Source organism: Dreissena polymorpha, chromosome 5 (assembly GCF_020536995.1).
Source record: "Dreissena polymorpha isolate Duluth1 chromosome 5, UMN_Dpol_1.0, whole genome shotgun sequence".
In the NCBI taxonomy this organism is placed as follows: domain Eukaryota; kingdom Metazoa; phylum Mollusca; class Bivalvia; order Myida; family Dreissenidae; genus Dreissena; species Dreissena polymorpha.
In genome coordinates this window covers 93,671,903-93,690,670 of record NC_068359.1, presented here as the reverse complement: position 1 = coordinate 93,690,670, position 18,768 = coordinate 93,671,903, and the positions used below count along the sequence as shown (strand labels likewise).

Here is an 18,768-nt window from a genome sequence, read left to right as displayed (position 1 = left end):
GCCAAGAAGCCCAGCATAGTCTATGTCCTTTGGCACAATTAAACAATTAATCACATAGCACATAAAAAAATATTTTTTAGAAATTGACCAATTAAATGCAACAAAAATTGCTGCATAAATATCATATGGTACAAAGACCGTTTTCTGTTAGTTTAAAGCAATTTATTTAAGCTTCATTGCATTGAAATTCTCAGGTTTATTGGAAAGCTCTAGGGTCCCTTTCCTGGGTAGAACCAGTACTTGGTGTCTTTGGGGGAAGATTTAAAGAACGCTCCAACAGAGGGGATTGAACCCATGACATCTTGAACACCATATCCACTACACCATGGTAATTAAGAGTTGTCTGTTGACTGTTTAGTCAAACAAATTGGAAATTAAATGTTTGCCATAACTGAGCAGTTCATATATGATGAGCCATATGAGAACTTCAGTACAATGAAGATGTACAAAAACTACTACGATGTTTTTGATAATAAATTCACAAACACTAAGAAAATATTGAGAACACGAGTCGCTTTTACAGGATACACAAGATTTACAGCAGTGGAAACAAAATCTCTAACAAGAGCACCGCCTTGCGGGTGCAGACCGCTCATCTATTTTTCTTTTTAAAGGGGTAGGGACCTATCTCAATTTCAATCACAAAGGAGGGAGGGGTGGAGTGGAGAGGGGTGTATAGTGTGGGGGTGTGGTCATTTATTACATTATCTTCCAAAAAATGCACAAAAAAAATGCAAAAAAAAAAACATGTTTGAAATTCAAAGGTCAAGGTAAAATTCAACTTGCCAGGTACAGTTACCTCATGATAGCATTAAAGTATTTGAAGTTTAAAAGCAATAGCTCTGATACTTTAGAAGTAAAGTGGATCTTAACATAAAATGCAACCATATATTCAAAGTTACTAAGTCAAAAAAGGGCCATATTTCCGTAAAAATGACAACCAGAGTTATGCAACATGTCCTTTACTGTCCCCTTATGATAGTTTGCGAGTGTTCCAAGCATGAAAGCAATATCTATGATACTTTAGGGGTAAAATGAACCAAAACACAAAACTTAACTAAATTTTCAAGTATAAAGGGCCCATAATTCCGTCAAAATGCCAGTCAGAGTTACATAACTTTGCCTGGTCAGTCCCCTTACGATAGTTAGTAAGTGTTGCAAGTATGAAAGCAATAGCTTTGATACTTTAGGAAAAAAGTGGACCCAAACAAAAAACTTAACCAAATTTTCAATTATCTAAGTATAAAAAGGGCACGTAATTCTGTCAAAATGCCAGTCAGAGTTACATAACTTTGCCTGCACAGTTCCCTTATGATAGTTAGTAAGTGTTGCAAGTATGAAAGCAATAGCATTGAACCTTAGGAATTAAATGGACCAAAACACAAAACTTAACCAAAATTTTCAATTTTCAAAGTATAAAAAGGGCACATAATTCTGTCAAAATGCAAGCCAGAGTTATCTAACTTTGCCTGCCCAGTCCCCTCATGCTAGTAAGTAAGTGTACCAAGTTTGAATGCAATAGCATTGATACTTTATGAGACCTAAACGCAAAACTTAACCGGACACCGACACAGACGCCAAGGTGATGACAATAGCTCATTTTTTTTTTCAAAAAATTGATGAGCTAAAAAACAGTGAACGACAAAGAAAAGGAGGGGAAAATGAATGAACCATTACTCACAATTACTTTTGGTTTAATCTTTTGATGCAGAAATGTAAAAAAATACATACAAAATACACTAGATGCTTCATTAAAAATGCTGTTAAAGAGGTTACATTACAGTAATGTCATTAAAATCTGACTTTAGGAGCAATGTAAATGAAATCTGACCTTGAAACGTGGCAGTAACTAAAAATAAAAAGATAAAAGAGAAAGTAATATTATGGGTATTATAAAAAAAACTATGTGTTCAAAATTATTATTATCTTTGAATTTATGCATTTTATTTATGTGAACATAACTTCATTTGTGAAAGAAATCGAAGGGTTAATAGGAAACCTACTAGCACATGTACATGTAAATTAACCAAACTACAGCACCAGGAAGTTCAAAGGTCACAAGTTATACAGGATCATAAGCATTAAAGGTATTTTGAGTTGCTTTTTTGTTGGAAAAAATTGCACACAATGGAATCAAACTATTGGTCTAATTATTTACCGTAAAACCGTAAGGTTCCTGGGGGCAATTACACCAGACCTGCATATAATTGAACAGTGGAATAATTTTTGTAATTTTTTTTTTTACCTTTCAACATGCCAAATTGTGAATGTTTAGTTACTGTTTATGAAACAAGTGGCTGAAGTTTCAAGATTTTAAGTAACCTATATATGGACTGGTCTCTAACAGGCCATATTCATATTTTCAGACAGTTAAAAATCATTTTTATCTCATACTCATAGTTGTACCATTTTACATTATTATATGAAACATGCAACAAAATAGTCTTAACTGATTAGCTCAATTGATAGTATCCTAAGAATGAGGTCAAACATGTCTAAAACTTACAACTGCATTGACAAAAGATGTTTTTGAATGGACTAGAAATGCGTCACAGATACTGGTTATCCCAAAACACAAGTGAGGACACCAACAGTTCCACTTTAGGTTCTTAATAAGGAAGATCTGAGAGAGATCCACTTAGTAATTAAAAGTTGGACACACAAGTCTCAGGCATCTGTGAATTATGTGCAGAAATTACAGACAAGGACCATAATTCTGAAAATAAATTGAAATAGCTAAAAATCTTTTTTTTTATAATCTACCCAGTAAAGTCATTCAATTTTAATGTTTGAGCAAGGTCCATCAGGTAAAAAATGAGGTGTTTAAAACAAAAGCATCAGGACATAATGTGATGGAAAGACAAGTGCAATGCTGAATTCCTCCCACTACATGGAGGCACGAAGACAAAAAGCCCAGTCCACTTACCTCGGCAGGTGGTGGCATAGGAACCTGTGGGTTCTGGATTACATAGGCCTGGCCGCCTGCATATACAACTGGAGGTACAGCTGGTTTGGGGCGGTAGGGGATAGTGGCACCCTTTGGTGGGGACTGGAGGAAAAGAGGTCAAAGGTCAATGTTAGAGGTCACCCTTGTGTTGTCATAGTGACGGAGAGATGTTGGAAAATACAGTGAGATAGTGAGATTGCTGCTGCTGTTGATATTTTTTTTTGAGAGTGAGAACACTGGAAAAAAACGCATACCAGTGATGAAAGTGAATATGTATTAAAAATGAGATTATATGTAACATAATAAAATTCATGTTAGTTCTAAGCATTCTTTTAGGGACCTTGTGGTTTAATGTCTGGCTATTTTAACTCTTGGGATATACTTTGATAAAAATAAAAAGCACTGTTTGGTTGTTGAAATGATTTAAATATACATGAAGAACAGAACAGGAATGGTCGGCTTTTCTACATGCAGTACTGGTGGGTAAAAACTGCAATTGTGAAATAAGAATAAGTCTTCATGAACCTGCATATCAAAAAGTCACATACACGTTTGCACATGTTTGTTGGACCTTCTGATATTGCCTGGGCAGTGGTTTGAGTAACATTCAAAAGGGGTGAGATCTCAGGTTTCATAAGCTACCAGACTTATACCTTAAGGAAAACAACATCACCATGGGAACAGGTCAAAGGTCACCACTGTGACAATGAAAGGTTACATAGTTCAACCAGTAAACAGAATCACTTGTGTAAAACATCACATAATCATACATGGAGAAAATAAACCATAAAAGCTAGGGATGCAAATGTCTTGTGAGCTCTAAAGCACAAATCTTGAATAAAAATAAGAATAGATAAGCCACACCTACAGTGAAATTTGAATATATGTCCCGTGTTTAACACTGTAAGATAGCGAACCTAACGTTCTTCAAAACTTTAAAGTAATATAGAACAATGCAAAGTGCATATTTTACAGCTATTAATTCTTATCTAACATCTAACACTATGTTAAATAAGCATGCATAGGTACACAAGTTTAATACGTCACAACACGTGAATATTTGGTAATGAAGTTTGTCAGCAAATGACTGTTAATATGTGTTCAGCTGAGTGTTGTAATCATTGAATTGCAGAAAATTACACAATTTTGGTGACATATAGAAGTTAAGGGCCAACAAGTAAGAAATATTATTTGCGACTATGACAAAATATAAATATATATATATTTGTTCATTACAAAGCTACACATGAAAGTCCAGGGGAGGTCAAAGCTACTGACTGGGGAGGAAAAAGTATTAAAGGGAGAGTACTCTATTCAACCTGAAGCCAATTTTTCATCCAGAGTGGCTCACCTTGAGTGTAGTACGTAATTTGGATCCTAAAATACAACAGTTCAATTCAATAAAAACTAATTGGGTTTATGTTGGAAATTTAACAAACCTATCCTTGCAATTATTAAATTGCTGACAAAGAAAAATAACTTTTCCTAAAAGAATTCAAAGTAAAAAAATTTTTTTCCTATTTTAAGATTTTATATCACGAACAAGAGTATCTAGTAACATGTTTTGTCAAGAACTTGTCATAAATTCAAACAAAACTAAAAATAATGTCATGCAACATGCCTGTGAACAATAAACTCACAAACATAACTAATTAACATTCATTAAATTATCATAAATTGAGTAGAAGTACTAAATAAGAAATGTGTCACAGACACTGATGCTCCCACAACACGTGCTTGACACAGAAAATCCATTATATATTTTCCATAAAACACAAAAAGACAAAGGGCCATAATACAGCAAAAACTAGTCGCAGTCACTATTGCCTTCTTTTAGATCATCTAAACATTAACGTGCTTTAACTTTTAAATGATATTAAAATTGTTTTAAAAAACATATATTTAATACTTAATACTAGTACATACTAAAATTTGCTTTATTTCTGATTATCTACATACTATTGTTTCTCAATTTCACAAGTTTGAGCGCGATCCATCCACATGCTAAGGGGTTGAAAAAACAACTTTCAGGCAAGTACATATATGGTGTTAACACCTACAAAGGGTCATAATTATGTCAAAATACAGTTCATATTCCTTCATAATTATAATCTTATGCATTTAAGTCATTTAACAGAGAAAGTTTTTGTGAAATCCAAACATTAAAGAGTTCAAAACACAAGCTTAAGGATGCATGTAAAGTCATACAGATGGACAAGTACAATGCTTATGTCTCCCACTCAGTGTAGACAAAAAAACTACCACAAGCGCATTTTATTTGTAATTTGTTTAAGTGCATAATGCACTCAAACAAATAAATTTACATGCATGTCTTTAAAAAAGACATCACAACATCCAATCTAATTTACAAAAAATGTTGGATGGTACTTACAGAAAAATGAAATAAAATAATATACCATATAATGTAGTACATATGCACAAAACTCCAGTTAATGTCTAGAAAATATAACATTGTAAACAAAACAGAATAAGTAAAGACAGAACACAAAACATATGTTTCCTAATAAAATATTTCTCGCTTCTTCTGTTTATCATTTTTGAATTGTTCCATTTATTTACCATAGAAATATGAACAATTTGAGACCAAAAAATGCTTGTATGTTGAACACTATACCCTGCTGAAATTGTGTTAAATGCAAAGACAACAAACATAAGAAATTTGATCATACACTGCTAATGCAGGCTATATGAAAAATGTTATTAACAAAACACCTAGCAAAGTAAAGCATATAGCACTCACATCGTTCACTCGTATTGATCCAAAAGTCGAAAAAACAAGCTTAGGTAACACAAAACACCAACTATTTTCAGCACTTTAAATTTATTGACTTGTTTCTGTAGTATCTTTATGTTCCTAGGGTAATGACCTACCTCCAGCATGATGTTACACACGACCTGTATGCACGCGGTGACAGCCTCGGCTGTTCCCGACACAGTGACTGCCCGCTCTGTGGAGTTTGGTAACATTTCACTCGCCACTTGTATTGAAGCGCCTGTGCTCTGTAAGAGACACAATGTAAACTGTGTTAATTCATGTCCAAAAATACCTAGAAATAGTAATACTAAAACTCTGGATAGAATACCAGGAGTAATTCTTATTACTGTCAGCTAATATTCTAAGAAAAAGGATACACCAGGGGAGGGATAAAAATATATTAAAGCAATGCCAAATATTTCACCAGCAGATACTTCTCAATCACGGTTCCAGTTGACCACCAATTATAGTTTGTAAAGAATCACCCATTACTACATTGTCCATTTGATTTACTAGTAATTCAAATTAATATTCCATCAGAAATAATTCAACTGTTAAAATATAATAAAAGCTCCCTCTCATTATATGACACTAACCTTGTGCATGAAGGTTTAAAGTACATTATGCTGGATACATTAGTTTTGCACCCGAATCAGGATAAATAGAACAAGGGACAAAATTGTCACAAAACCAGGTTTTCATTGTGAAAAAAAAATCTGATAAAGGGAGAAAACTCAAACTGAACTTTTGAAATGACCAAAAAAAATTAACCCCCTTTGTAAGTTTTTTTTTTTTTTTAAATCTATTTTTAGTCGTGGCGACCTTGACATTGGAGATATTGACGTGATTCTTTCGTGGGACACACCGTCCCATGATGGTGAACAAATGTGCCAAATGATTTTAAAATCTCACAATGAATGACATAGTTATGGCCAGGACAAGCTCATTTATGGCCATTTTTGACCTTTGAACTCAAAGTGTGACCTTGACCTTGGAGATATCGACGTAATTATTTCGCGCGACACACCGTCCAATGATGGTGAACAAATGTGCCAAATGATTTTAAAATCTGACGATGAACGACATAGTTATGGCTCGGACAAGCTCATTTATGGCCATTTTTGACCTTTGAACTCAAAGTGTGACCTTGACCTTGGAGATATCGACGTAATTATTTCGCGCGACACACCGTCCAATGATGGTGAACAAATGTGCCAAATGATTTTAAAATCTGACAATGAACGACATAGTTATGGCCCGGACAAGCTTATTCCACCAGCCCGCCAGCCAGCCAGCCAGCCCGCCAGCCAGCCAGCCAGCCCGCCAGCCAGCCAGCCAGCCAGCCCGCCCGCATTCGCCAATCTAATAACCAGTTTTTTCCTTCGGAAAACCTGGTTAAAAAGAACATTTCAATTAACTACTATTGTGTTCTTTTAATCTCGTGATTGTTGTCCAACAAATCTCAGAATGAACGCAGGAAACAATTTAAGCGTTTTATAAATGCTATTAAAGAATCAGGTCAAAGTTGCTGAGTTATTCCAGCAATTCACTATATATCAAGAGGGGAAGCAACTCTCTCATGACTTACCTCCCTTATTTCCTTAATCTTTATGCCCCCTTTGCCTATGAGAGAGCCACACTGGCTAGCTGGCACAACCAGCCTGAGTGTGACTGGGGGTTTAGGCACCGTGGGGGTGTTGTTCAGATCCTGAAACAAAGATGGCTGCTGCAAAGCGAAAAGATTAGAAATATATCACAACACGGCACAACATGCGGGGTAAGATAAGTACAAAATAATACACAAAATAATCAAAAATCATAAACAAAAACTTCAAACGGTGTGATGTAAAACAAATTGCCAGAAAATTTTTATTCATGATTTGTTTATAAATATGGGCCGTTCTCTGTGAAAAGGGGGCTTAACACATGTGTGTAAAGTGTCGTCAGATAAAAGCCTGTGCAGTCTGCACAGGCTAATCAGGGACAACACTCTCCGCTTTTATGATATTTTTTGTTTAAAGAAAGTATCTTGTTAGCAAAAATCAAGCTTAATTAGGTGGGAAGCGTCGTCCCTGATTAGCCTATGCCGACTGCGCACATCAATCTAACCCTTTTTTCACCGAGCACGGAACCTTTTAATCGAAGACAGATATTAAATTTACAAACAAATGGCACATTCATAAAAACAGGACATAAATCTGAATAAAAGACAAAGGAAAAGTTGTAAAAGCTTGTGCTGCACATGACAAAATAGCTGCCAAGGATAGGATCCAGTCACAAGGGAATAGGAGCAGATTCAAGCGAAAGTGGGTTTTATTCCATATGCAATTATCCTAGATCCAGACAGGCTGCGTAACCCTAGAGCTACCCTGTACGCTACTGACACCACAAAACCTTGTGTGACCATAAAGCAACAGCATAGCTCTTGACCAGACTGCATGTCGGCCACATATGGCATTATACCTCTTTTTGCAAGACATGCATCACAAATCAAAATAAACATTTCAACATATTCATACTTATAATGATCTGCCCCATATATTAGATATACCTATTCAAAAAAAAAATTTTTTGACAATAGGCAAAGTATACCAAGTGAGTGGGAAAAAAAAGTAACTTCATGTATGTAACAATCTTATTTCATGAAGATTTCTGCATTTATTCCTTGATGTTTATGTCAATGAAAATAAACATAAATGACCATTTAAGCCACATTGCGAAAAAACATCAATTTAATTGCTTTTGATTGATAGCGTTACTTAAGTAGATGTTTCCAGATTTAAACAGATTCTTGGAAGCTATGGTGCTTCCTATGCATCTGTAACAGATTGCATGTCAGTGCCTGACAAACATCGCAGTTGACAAGATATTGCTCAACCCCTAATGAGGCTGACATCGCGAAAGGGAACGCATTGATACTTAATTAAGACTTAAATCATCTCCACGATTCAAGATGATTTAACACTGGAAGTGTCAAAGACTCTTTGGTTGCATGCAATATTGTTGCCATTAATTCCTAATGACAAACTTTAAAGCATGTTACAGAAGCATGCACCATAATTGATTAAGTGACTACATATACATAAAACAAGATGACAGAATTTTTGTCTAATGTTCAATTTTTAAAAATTCTTGTGACTGGTTTCCTACATTTAAAGCACAAAGGGAGAATACTCTACCTCTTCAAACTTTGAACAAATCATTGTGAACGCCTTCTGAATGTTCTCTACAGTGCCTGTGATTGTGACGATGCGTTCTGGACAAGACCCGTCTGATATGTTGATTTTAGCACCACTCTGAAAAACACAAGACCTCAATAAATTTTCATAAGATTTGAGGCTGTCTTGGACCATAGACCATGCAGAGCTTCCTCTTGCTAAATTTCCTTTCCCAAAATTGACTCTCTGCGGCAAAACATTTGTCATTTTTGTTTTTTTCTTGGTTTTTAGGAAGAAACAAATTATAGCAAAATAGAGTTTCTTTAAGCCAAAAGTGAAAACTTTTAGCCATTGGTTAATTTGTCAAATAACATAGTAAGCCCTGCCTTTAATAATTAATTCAGAACTAAAGCAATACACATCTTCCATGACAGCTTGCTCTAATTCCAAACATGGATTTCACTAACATACTTACCAATGACACTAATGACAAACCCCAGCTACTGTTTCAAATAAGCTTACTCAAATGAGCAAGAAAGAGAAAATTTACAAAATTTTCAAGATCCCCGCTGATCATGGAAACAATTAGAGGGTTATTGAAAAACAGTCTCTGCTTGATAAACGTCATCAGTGATTTTGCAACATGGCAGTAATAATATCTGAACATGAATCATTAAATCAGGTTTAACATTGAAAATATAAGCATGTCCAGGCAATTCAATCTGTCAGTTCTGTGACTGATTGTACATGTAAGGCTTTGATTTCCTTTGCATGGTGATAGATTATATTGATTTGGATCAAGTTTCACCGGGGATTAGCAATGGGACACCTATGTGATCTCTATACTGACAGAATTTACAATTAACAAACTACAATCACAAGTTTAAGCCTGCATGCCTCAATACATCTTTAACTTAATGCGTTTCTACAAACAAGGCTAGTTTTCCCTTCATTGGCATTGCATCCATTGAAGTAAGGTTATGCATGCATTGAAACAAGGATAGAAACTGACTGAATGTCAAGAAAATGTCTGATATTTCCTTTTGTAAAACATTTGTCCTGATGGTTGATAATGCACACATGTGTATCAATTAGTTGTTTAATGTAAAGTCATAAATCTTGGTTCCAAATATGTCAATATGAATCATTATCCAGTCTCTTCTAAAAGGAGTACAAGCATAAAATACAGCAGAGATTCTACTTACATCTTCTCTGTATTTCTTGATATTGTCTCCTTTCTGAAATCATCAATAGCAGAAAACAGTGATATTAATTTCATGGTCATCAAAGCTAGAATGGTATATTACATTTCCTCATAATAATTTCTGACAAGCGAATATCAGTGTTATTTCAGTTCTCTTTTTCACGACTTCATTTCACCAATCATAATGATCGGATATGTGAATATACAGAAATGTTACTGAAACAACAGTGAGAACAGAGTAATTAAGTCAATCAGTCCCTCCACTCTAATGCCTATTTCAACATAATGAGAAAAAGATAAATTAATTAACTTGACTGCAAACTCAGCTCTGCACCCAGACAATTTCTTTCGATTTCTTTCGCATTTATCAGATAACCGCCCATTTCGGTAATTACACTATTGATTTAACAACACTGTGAGAATAAAACATTTGTCGTTTGTTGTCTGATTGGGTATCAAATTTCATATAGACAAGAAGAGAGAAAGCTAATATCTACTTTATTAAAAGCTAACAAAAATACATAGTAATTGTTATGATGATTTTGTTAAGTTCATAATATCAAATAATACAACAGATCCATTAAAACATTTAATATGATTTCAAACAAATTAAATTTACAGCACTACTGTGTTGACACATGAGTATCACATTCTCAATTATTTCATACACATACACGGGGGGAGCTGGAGTTACATGACAATATAAATCTAAAGCAGAAAATAATTTGCCCAAGGGTCACATTATGAATCCATATTCAAGGACAAATATGGGCATCGTGAAAACTGTGGTGGAAGCAGGGGAAGTACTTCCAAAATAATTGGAGAATTAAATTTGTCATGGGCGAAATTACCACCAGATACAAAGTGATGAACTAGAAATGTGCTTCCAATAATTGAATGACCACATTTCTAATTTGTTTTTATGACTAAAATGAAAATGTACATTTGTACCTCAGAAAAAACTAGCATTTACTCCTTACAATTACCCTAGTGTTATTACTGAGATCTTCAAACAACAATAGTAGATTTTCTTATATATATATAATTATAATTTCATATTTATAAGAATCCATATAATGTACACAGATATACATATTTATGGATAACTCATTATTAATATTATGTTGTGTGCAACAAAGTGAAAGTTTCTCACCTTTCCAATGATACTGCCTACCTCCTGAAAAGACAGAAAACACAAACAATTGAATACCCATACTATTTGTTGCAAAAACATGATGCAAAGTGCAAACATCAAAAAAATAATTATGACATAGTATGGACTTCAAGTCCGTTCATTACTGAACTTAAAAGTACATGACCAACTAATTGCCCCTGGAAACAGAAGGAGCTAAGAGTGTCGTCTTATTCATGCACATTAAGGTTCAAAAATGGAAAATTTTAGAGCAGTTTTATGGAGTCCTAATCATTGTTTCAATTACTCTTTATGAGGCAATAATGGCGATGAATAGAATTACGAATAGCAAAGCAATGTAGCTCTCCGCCAAGATCGTAAGTGAGCAATCAAACTCTGGGGCCATTTGTCCCTGGAATAGATACTACAAGATGTAAAAAAAACTTTGAATGCTCTTCTAAACATCATGCTATAGTAGCTTTAAATGTGGCCTCATTTAATTGCAAGTTTATTTTCTGACAGTTTATGTCAATCTTTGTCTTACCTCATGAGTTTTGAATGAAACATCCATAATTCTGAGCAAAAGTCTATAAACCCTTCTTTTTCAAACTGCAAAGCCAACTTAATTGCAGTGTTACTACACCTCCTAATTAAAGATTCAAAGCTCAATTAATGAATGTGTCTTTGTAGCTGATAACACTTGAACTTAAACAATTGGTGATTGCCATTAAAAGAAAATGAAACCAAAAGAGAAGTCTTCCTACAAGTCACATACACCAGCCAATAAAAAAAACTATTAAAGATAAAACAACATCAATCAATTCAACAAAACGTTGTTTGTGACAGCACAAATACATGACTACAGTACAGCCAACGCGGAACAAACATATTTCGCGATCTGCAGCGACAAGGCGCAACGAGTCGATGCCGAGTCGGCCGTTGAAGCCGCGTCAGTACACTGCAACTCCAATATATCACGGTCCGTTATATCGCGTTGTCCAATATATCGCGAATCGGCTATGGCTCCCAAAAATCTGACGAGCATAATCCTTAAATAAAATGTTTTTATCTGAGAATTTGATGCATTAAAATCCGTTTCAAGCAAGTATTTTTCCCTTTTTTTCACCAACTTTAATCCAACAGTCATAGTCCAGTTTTGACCAGATTGTTTGCTTACATTGTACATCACATTAACACCTGTGTACTGCGATAAACAAAAGACCCATTTGTCAAACATGACAGGTCATTTCGGGTGTTACAATTCTCTATTGAATTTGCTTTGAACTGCCGAAACGCACCAGTGCACACATGAAGGTGTAAACAATTATAACAGTAAATGTCACAAGTCAATACTGACCTATCTCAACAATCTGTGTGCGTTAGATACAGTATACAATATAGATCAGTTAGTCACAATGCTCTACTATTAAACCCCATGCTGTGCATGCTTTTCATGAGAAATGAATGACGTCATTATGTACATGGGTCTAATTTGTGCATGCTTTCTTGAACAATAAAACTCGGCAATCTTTTTCGGATTAAAAATTTAATTATACGCATTTGAAAATACTCACATGGAATAATGTTTTGTGTTATACCAATTAATGACATATGGATATAACACAAACTTGAATAAGGTTGGTAAATAGCGTGTTTTGAGATTGCATAATGATGCTAATGTATACATATACATGCATACACAAACTGACAATTTATATCGCGCGCCGGATATATCACGGTCGCGATCTTTGGACCCCTTCAACCGCGATATATTGGAGTTGCAGTGTATGTGGCGGCGAGTCGCATTTGGCCGCGAAGCTTCGCATCTGTCCGCCGAGACATGCCGCAATCCGCGGCATGACGCAGAGTCGATGCGCATCTTCAAATCAAAATCTGTTAAAAATGATTAGTAAGTCCAAAAAATTTAAAAGAACAATTATAATAATATTTAAAATCATAATTAATTTAATGTGCGAGGAATCAAAATAGATAAAATAGTTAATAAAAAGCATGCTGTTGTTTTGTTTTTAGTGATTGCGTTCCCGTTTCTTAAGAAATTGATGTAATCCGGATAGAAATAATTCTTATTTTAAAAGAAAGCAAATGCAAAAAAAAAATGAATTTATAACAACAAAACACGATTATCACGGGCATGTATTAATAAAATTGCAATTATCATTTACCATTGTCGTTTTAAGAATTGGCTAAAGTACTTTAAGTCACTTGTGTGCGTTTATTGCGCCGTATGATTATTGTCTTTATATTAAATGATCAACAAACGTATTTGTTTGGGGTTTTATTTTTACGACATCATGCATTAGCATATAAGCATATTTAAGGTGTCTGGCCAAGAAAGATTGTTTCCCGCCCGTAGTGTATGTATTTCACACATAAACAAGGTCCTGCAATTATGAACAATTATTTTCCCTTTTATATCGAGACATCAAGGAAACCAGGCAGTTGTTTTCGCACCTACGAGTGGTCAAGGCTCCAGCAGATGGTGGCTGTATAATTGCTTGTTGTTTTTGCTATTATATTTTAGCTGAGACAATTAGCAGTTTAAAGCCACATCAATAATCAACACTTAATTGTCGTTTTGTTAATTATCAGCTTATTATAACTATTGTTTGACTATGCGTATATACAGTCGTTTCATTTTGTTTATATTATACAGTTGATATCGCTCATCATTACCTGATAATCCCGTATATTCCAGTTTTAAAGCAAACTCCGGTAAATATTTACAATAAAAGTGCTCAGTACACACACACATTCGCAATTATTCTTAAGTATCAAATACATTTTGGCATTTGTTACTATTTAAAGATGTGATGAAATAACGTCCAATCGGGGCGTTTTTTTTCCACTGAACACGCGTAAATCGCCTGACATGATGTTCATGTTTTTATACAACACAAAATACACCCTCACTTTCCATGCGACGTTCTACACGTCTGCATAATTTTCGCGCACTTTTTATGGAGACAAAGGATATTTTAGTACTGTTTATTTAACACTAGAATTTGTTAATGTTGCATTAGCATTAAAATTCAGATGCGTGTTTCGGATTACAAATTTAGTAAAGCTCATTTGAGAATCAAACGCAACATTAACATTGTGCGTAATTAATGCAACGATAATTTGTTTAAGCCCACGACGTGCCATATCGCTTATAAAAACGTGAAAGTAATAACTAGGAAAGTAGTGTAAATCTAGGTTTCTACACTACACAAATGTAGGTGTATATCTTTTCACACGATCCACCGCTTAGGTTCGCGCCGGATTTACTCCGCGAAAGTACGCGAGGTTAATATAGACTTGGCGTCGTTGCGCGGATCAATGCCGAGTGCCTCGGCAATACGCCGCGTGAACACACGAAGCAGCCGCCGTGTACTAACGATTCTTGCCGTGGCGTGACCCAGGATTATATTTGTTCCGCGTTGGCTGTACTGCATGTGTATAATATGAGTCATGTTCTGAGAAAACTGGGCTTAATGCATGTGCGTAAAGTGTCGTTCCAGATTAGCCTGTGCAGTCCGCACAGGCTAATCAGGGACGACACTTTCCGCTTATAATAGATTTTCGGTACAAAGGGACTTCCTGTAAACGAAAAATACCATTTAAGCGGAAAATGTCGTCCCTGATTAGCCTGTGCAGACTGCACAGGCTAATCTGGGACAAAACTTTACGCACATTCATTAAGCCCAATTTTCTCTGAACACGACACATATAATAAGAATCGTATATTTGATCCTTTCACAGCACACAATGACTAACACTATTGACTATTTGTAAGTTTCTTTCACAAATTACTTCCAAAGTGTATAAAAAGTGTTTCTAATAATTAAATTTCTAAGAAGCTGTCAACATGGAATCAGTAAACTGGAGTTAGCTGGTTTCACATGAAGCCTAAGCTATAATTATCAAGTCACCAAGTTCTAGTGCTCTCAAAATGATAAATGTTCTAATCTTTGACAAAGACCCACACATTATACTCATCTTCATGCAAAAAAACGCCCTTGATTTTATGGTATATTATGACAGAGCCATTCATCTTCCATTTAACCAAGCATTATTGTGTCGAAGAATTGGCCTAACCAGGCAAATAGCAGCCCAGTAAAATATGTTTATTAATTGAAAGTCGGAAGTACGAAATGATGCTTTGCAATTATATTCATTATTATAAAAAGATTGACAAGTATATTAATTTCAGAAGATTTCTAAATTTAGGTTAAAACAGTGACTGTCAACAGATTAAGACAGTCAACAACAAGAAACTTCGGAGACGGGTGATGCTCCCCAAAGTTTTTTTTTGTCACAATATTGCACTATATATTCAGATAAATGGAAACGTCTAGTAGTTGGGGGGACAATAATTGCTATATATGTACAGTTAATGGAAAATTTCAAAGGGCCATAACTCTGTGAAAAATCATCCGACCAGAACCGGCTGATAATATGCACATCTCCTCTTGGTAGTGAAGCTTTCCATAAAGTTTAATTGAATTCCGGTCATTAATTGCTGAGAAATAGCCCAGACAAAAATTGTGCACGGACGGACAGACACACGGACGGACAGATGAAGCGGCGACTATATGCTCCCCCCCAAAAAAAAAATTGGGGGAGCATAAAAAATCATTATTGCAACTTTACAAAACATTTATTTGGAGCCTAGTCTGTTATTTCTTTCCATCAATTACACAGCTGGTGCATAATTGAAAATATAAAAATCGCAATTACATGCATTATATGTCATTCTTCATACAAATTCCATAATTTTTTTGACATCAGCTTCACATTATTAAGTCAAAAATTTTAAGGAAGCAGAAGAATTCTTCTGTCTACACAAAAATTCAATTTGACAGTACGCTTGCTCTCTGGCAGACTCTGTTGTCATCATTTTCATCAGATTTTTTCCTTTTTCGGAAAGTCCTCATAAGCGAATATTTTTCATTTAGCACCCTATCAAGTGAAAGGAATTTCACGAATTGACACCAAGTGGACCTGAGCCCCATGCAATCTTTCCCCAATTTACAGACAATATAAAACCCAAATAACATGTAATAACGCACTGTCTTTAATTCCCCCAGGCTAAACTCGAGGCGATTGATTTTAGGTTAGCACAGCCTAAAAGTGACTTATTTAATGACACAGGACTAGGGCTGTTTTTTTATGACAAAATATTGAATACTACGCTGTTTCATGTCACCGACAAGAGCCTATTTCCATAATATAAGTTGACTCAAGAGGACCAAGCAGTAATTACAGAAAAATCAGGAATAGCAATCGGCAAAAACAGTACACATAGTGACTAATTGCATAAAAAATCTTGATGCAAAATTAGGGTCAAGACAGATTAGCTTTGCCCAAAGCCACTTTATTAACAGCACGTTCTATGCTACCATTCCTGACAGAGGCGTTTCTGAAATCCTGCTACCAATCTTTGGCCATTACAGATTCATTTAAATCCTAAATTTGTTTTGATCATATTTCATTCTTCAGGACATAAATAATTCAGTGTAATTATTTTTTGGGGGGTTGGCCTTAGGTCCAGCTCTGAGCATCAGGATAATAATGCGTAATGTAATTTCCGTGCCATAGTTTGCATTTTACTAATAGGGAGAGGATATTGCTCAAAGCAAGCAAACATTTTATCTGGAAAAGATGGTAATATTAAATCAAAATTTCCCTTACAATTCTTAGGATAAATTTCTGCGGAGTGAAAGTCAGAACATAAATTGAAAAAGTGCATTTCTGACTATGGAAAAGACAAGAAGACGCTTTTGTCGATACAATAAATATCAAAATTCAGTTAAAATAATACTGTCACATGTAATGTTATAATAGATATCCTTATGACCATTAATAAATCAGTTGTAAAATGTATAAATAAAATGCTTCTGTCAAACACAGGAAAACAACATTACACCTAAGTCACCTATTTCCATCACATTAAGCATTTCCAAGAGAAGATTGTTATTTCATAACTCTTTAGGACTCCCATAAACAAAAAGTACTATTGATTTGTGATCAGTAAACCGGGATGCTTGAAAGCTAAAAACAGGAAACCTGACAGCTAAACTGTGAAACAGTGGTAATTACATTTATCATCAAATGGAAAAATTGGACGAAATCACGACAGAATAAAGAGGATGGCAATAAAGTCAACCTTGTGGATTTATGAACGGGAAAACTGACTAACTAATCCAAGTTGCTTAATGGCATCTTAACCCCGCCATTTCTGATAGACAAAATGAGATGATGCCATCAAAACTGTATTAAGCAAGGCCTATACTTATCTACTGGGGATATAATGGTCACAATTTTTCCAATGACAATATACTTTGTACACACCATGTGTTCCCGGAAATTATTTATTGCTGGTTTGATATTTCATTTATTAAGGAGATAGTTCTAGAATGTTTTGAAATGCACACAGTTTTTACCTCTAAATATTCTTAAGCACAATGCTCTCGGATTTACTGTATAAACAAGAGATGTGTTTGTAAGAAACACAATGCCCCCTACTGCGCCACTTTGAAGCCATATATTTGACCTTTGAACTTAAAGGATGACCTTGACCTTTCACCACTCAAAATGTGCAGCTCCATGAGATACACATGCATTCCAAATATCAAGCTGCTTTCTTCAATATTGCAAAAGTTATGGGCAATGTTCAAGTTTTCGGACAGACGGACAGACTGACACACTGACGGACGGACAGTACTACTGCTATATGCCACATGCCACCCTACTGGGGGCATAAAAAATTGCTTATATAAGAATAGGTCTGAATTGTACATGCATAGTTTAAGTCTAAAAAGGACAAAATACCCCTTAGCTCAAGTGAAAACTAGGACAAAATACCCCTTAGCTCAAGTGAAAACTAGGAAAAAATACTCCTTAGCTCAAGTGAAAACTAGGACAAAATACCCCTTAGCTCAAGTGAAAACTAGGACAAAATACCCCTTAGCTCAAGTGAAAACTAGGAAAAAATACTCCTTAGCTCAAGTGAAAACTAGGACAAAATACCCCTTAGCTCAAGTGAAAACTAGGACAAAATACCCCTTAGCTCAAGTGAAAACTAGGAAAAAATACCCCTTAGCTCAAGTGAAAACTAGGACAAAATACCCCTTAGCTCAAGTGAAAACTAGGACTTTCCTTTTTGTCTTCCACAAAGTCGACATTTATAAGTCATGGAGTCATAAAGACAATATGAGCATGAAGTCAGAAGTGGCAGGCAGCACAGAAGACAATTAAGAACATCTGATTACACTTTGTACATCCTGTTGTTACCAAGATATAACTACCTTCCACTTAAGTTAATGACGTACCTCTTGTCTCATTTCATCAATTTGTCCCCCATAACTTTGTTTTTTGCTGACTTGATATCCATCCAAAACAAAGTATTTCAACCAGTACAATGCAGATTTCTTGTCTTTGACTAAAGCACTGATTCACTTTCAAAATTATATTGCCGAATGTTAATGTAAAGAAGCAACTTGACAAATGTTAATTAGGCTCCCAACAAAAGATAGAGACCTAAAACAC

The 18,768-nt window shown here is 35.1% G+C and overlaps 1 protein-coding gene across 21 annotated transcripts in view; it reads right to left on the bottom strand.

The window, feature by feature from the left end:
• Positions 1-18,768, bottom strand: part of LOC127832136 (poly(rC)-binding protein 3-like) — a 183,756-nt gene that overhangs the window by 12,634 nt on the left and 152,354 nt on the right. For 11 of the 21 annotated variants that reach the window (XM_052357377.1, XM_052357375.1, XM_052357379.1 and 8 more), the window contains 8 exons: positions 11,239-11,262; positions 10,087-10,119; positions 8,903-9,019; positions 7,312-7,449; positions 5,840-5,968; positions 2,927-3,049; positions 2,159-2,197; positions 1,832-1,849 (listed from right to left, as the gene is read on the bottom strand). In XM_052357377.1, coding sequence (XP_052213337.1) covers positions 1,832-1,849; positions 2,159-2,197; positions 2,927-3,049; positions 5,840-5,968; positions 7,312-7,449; positions 8,903-9,019; positions 10,087-10,119; positions 11,239-11,262 — 621 coding nt within the window. Of the gene's footprint in view, positions 1-1,681; positions 1,700-1,831; positions 1,850-2,158; positions 2,198-2,926; positions 3,050-5,839; positions 5,969-7,311; positions 7,450-8,902; positions 9,020-10,086; positions 10,120-11,238; positions 11,263-18,768 lie in introns of all 21 variants that reach the window. The other 10 variants (XM_052357387.1, XM_052357390.1, XM_052357393.1 and 7 more) reach the window with 6 other exon arrangements.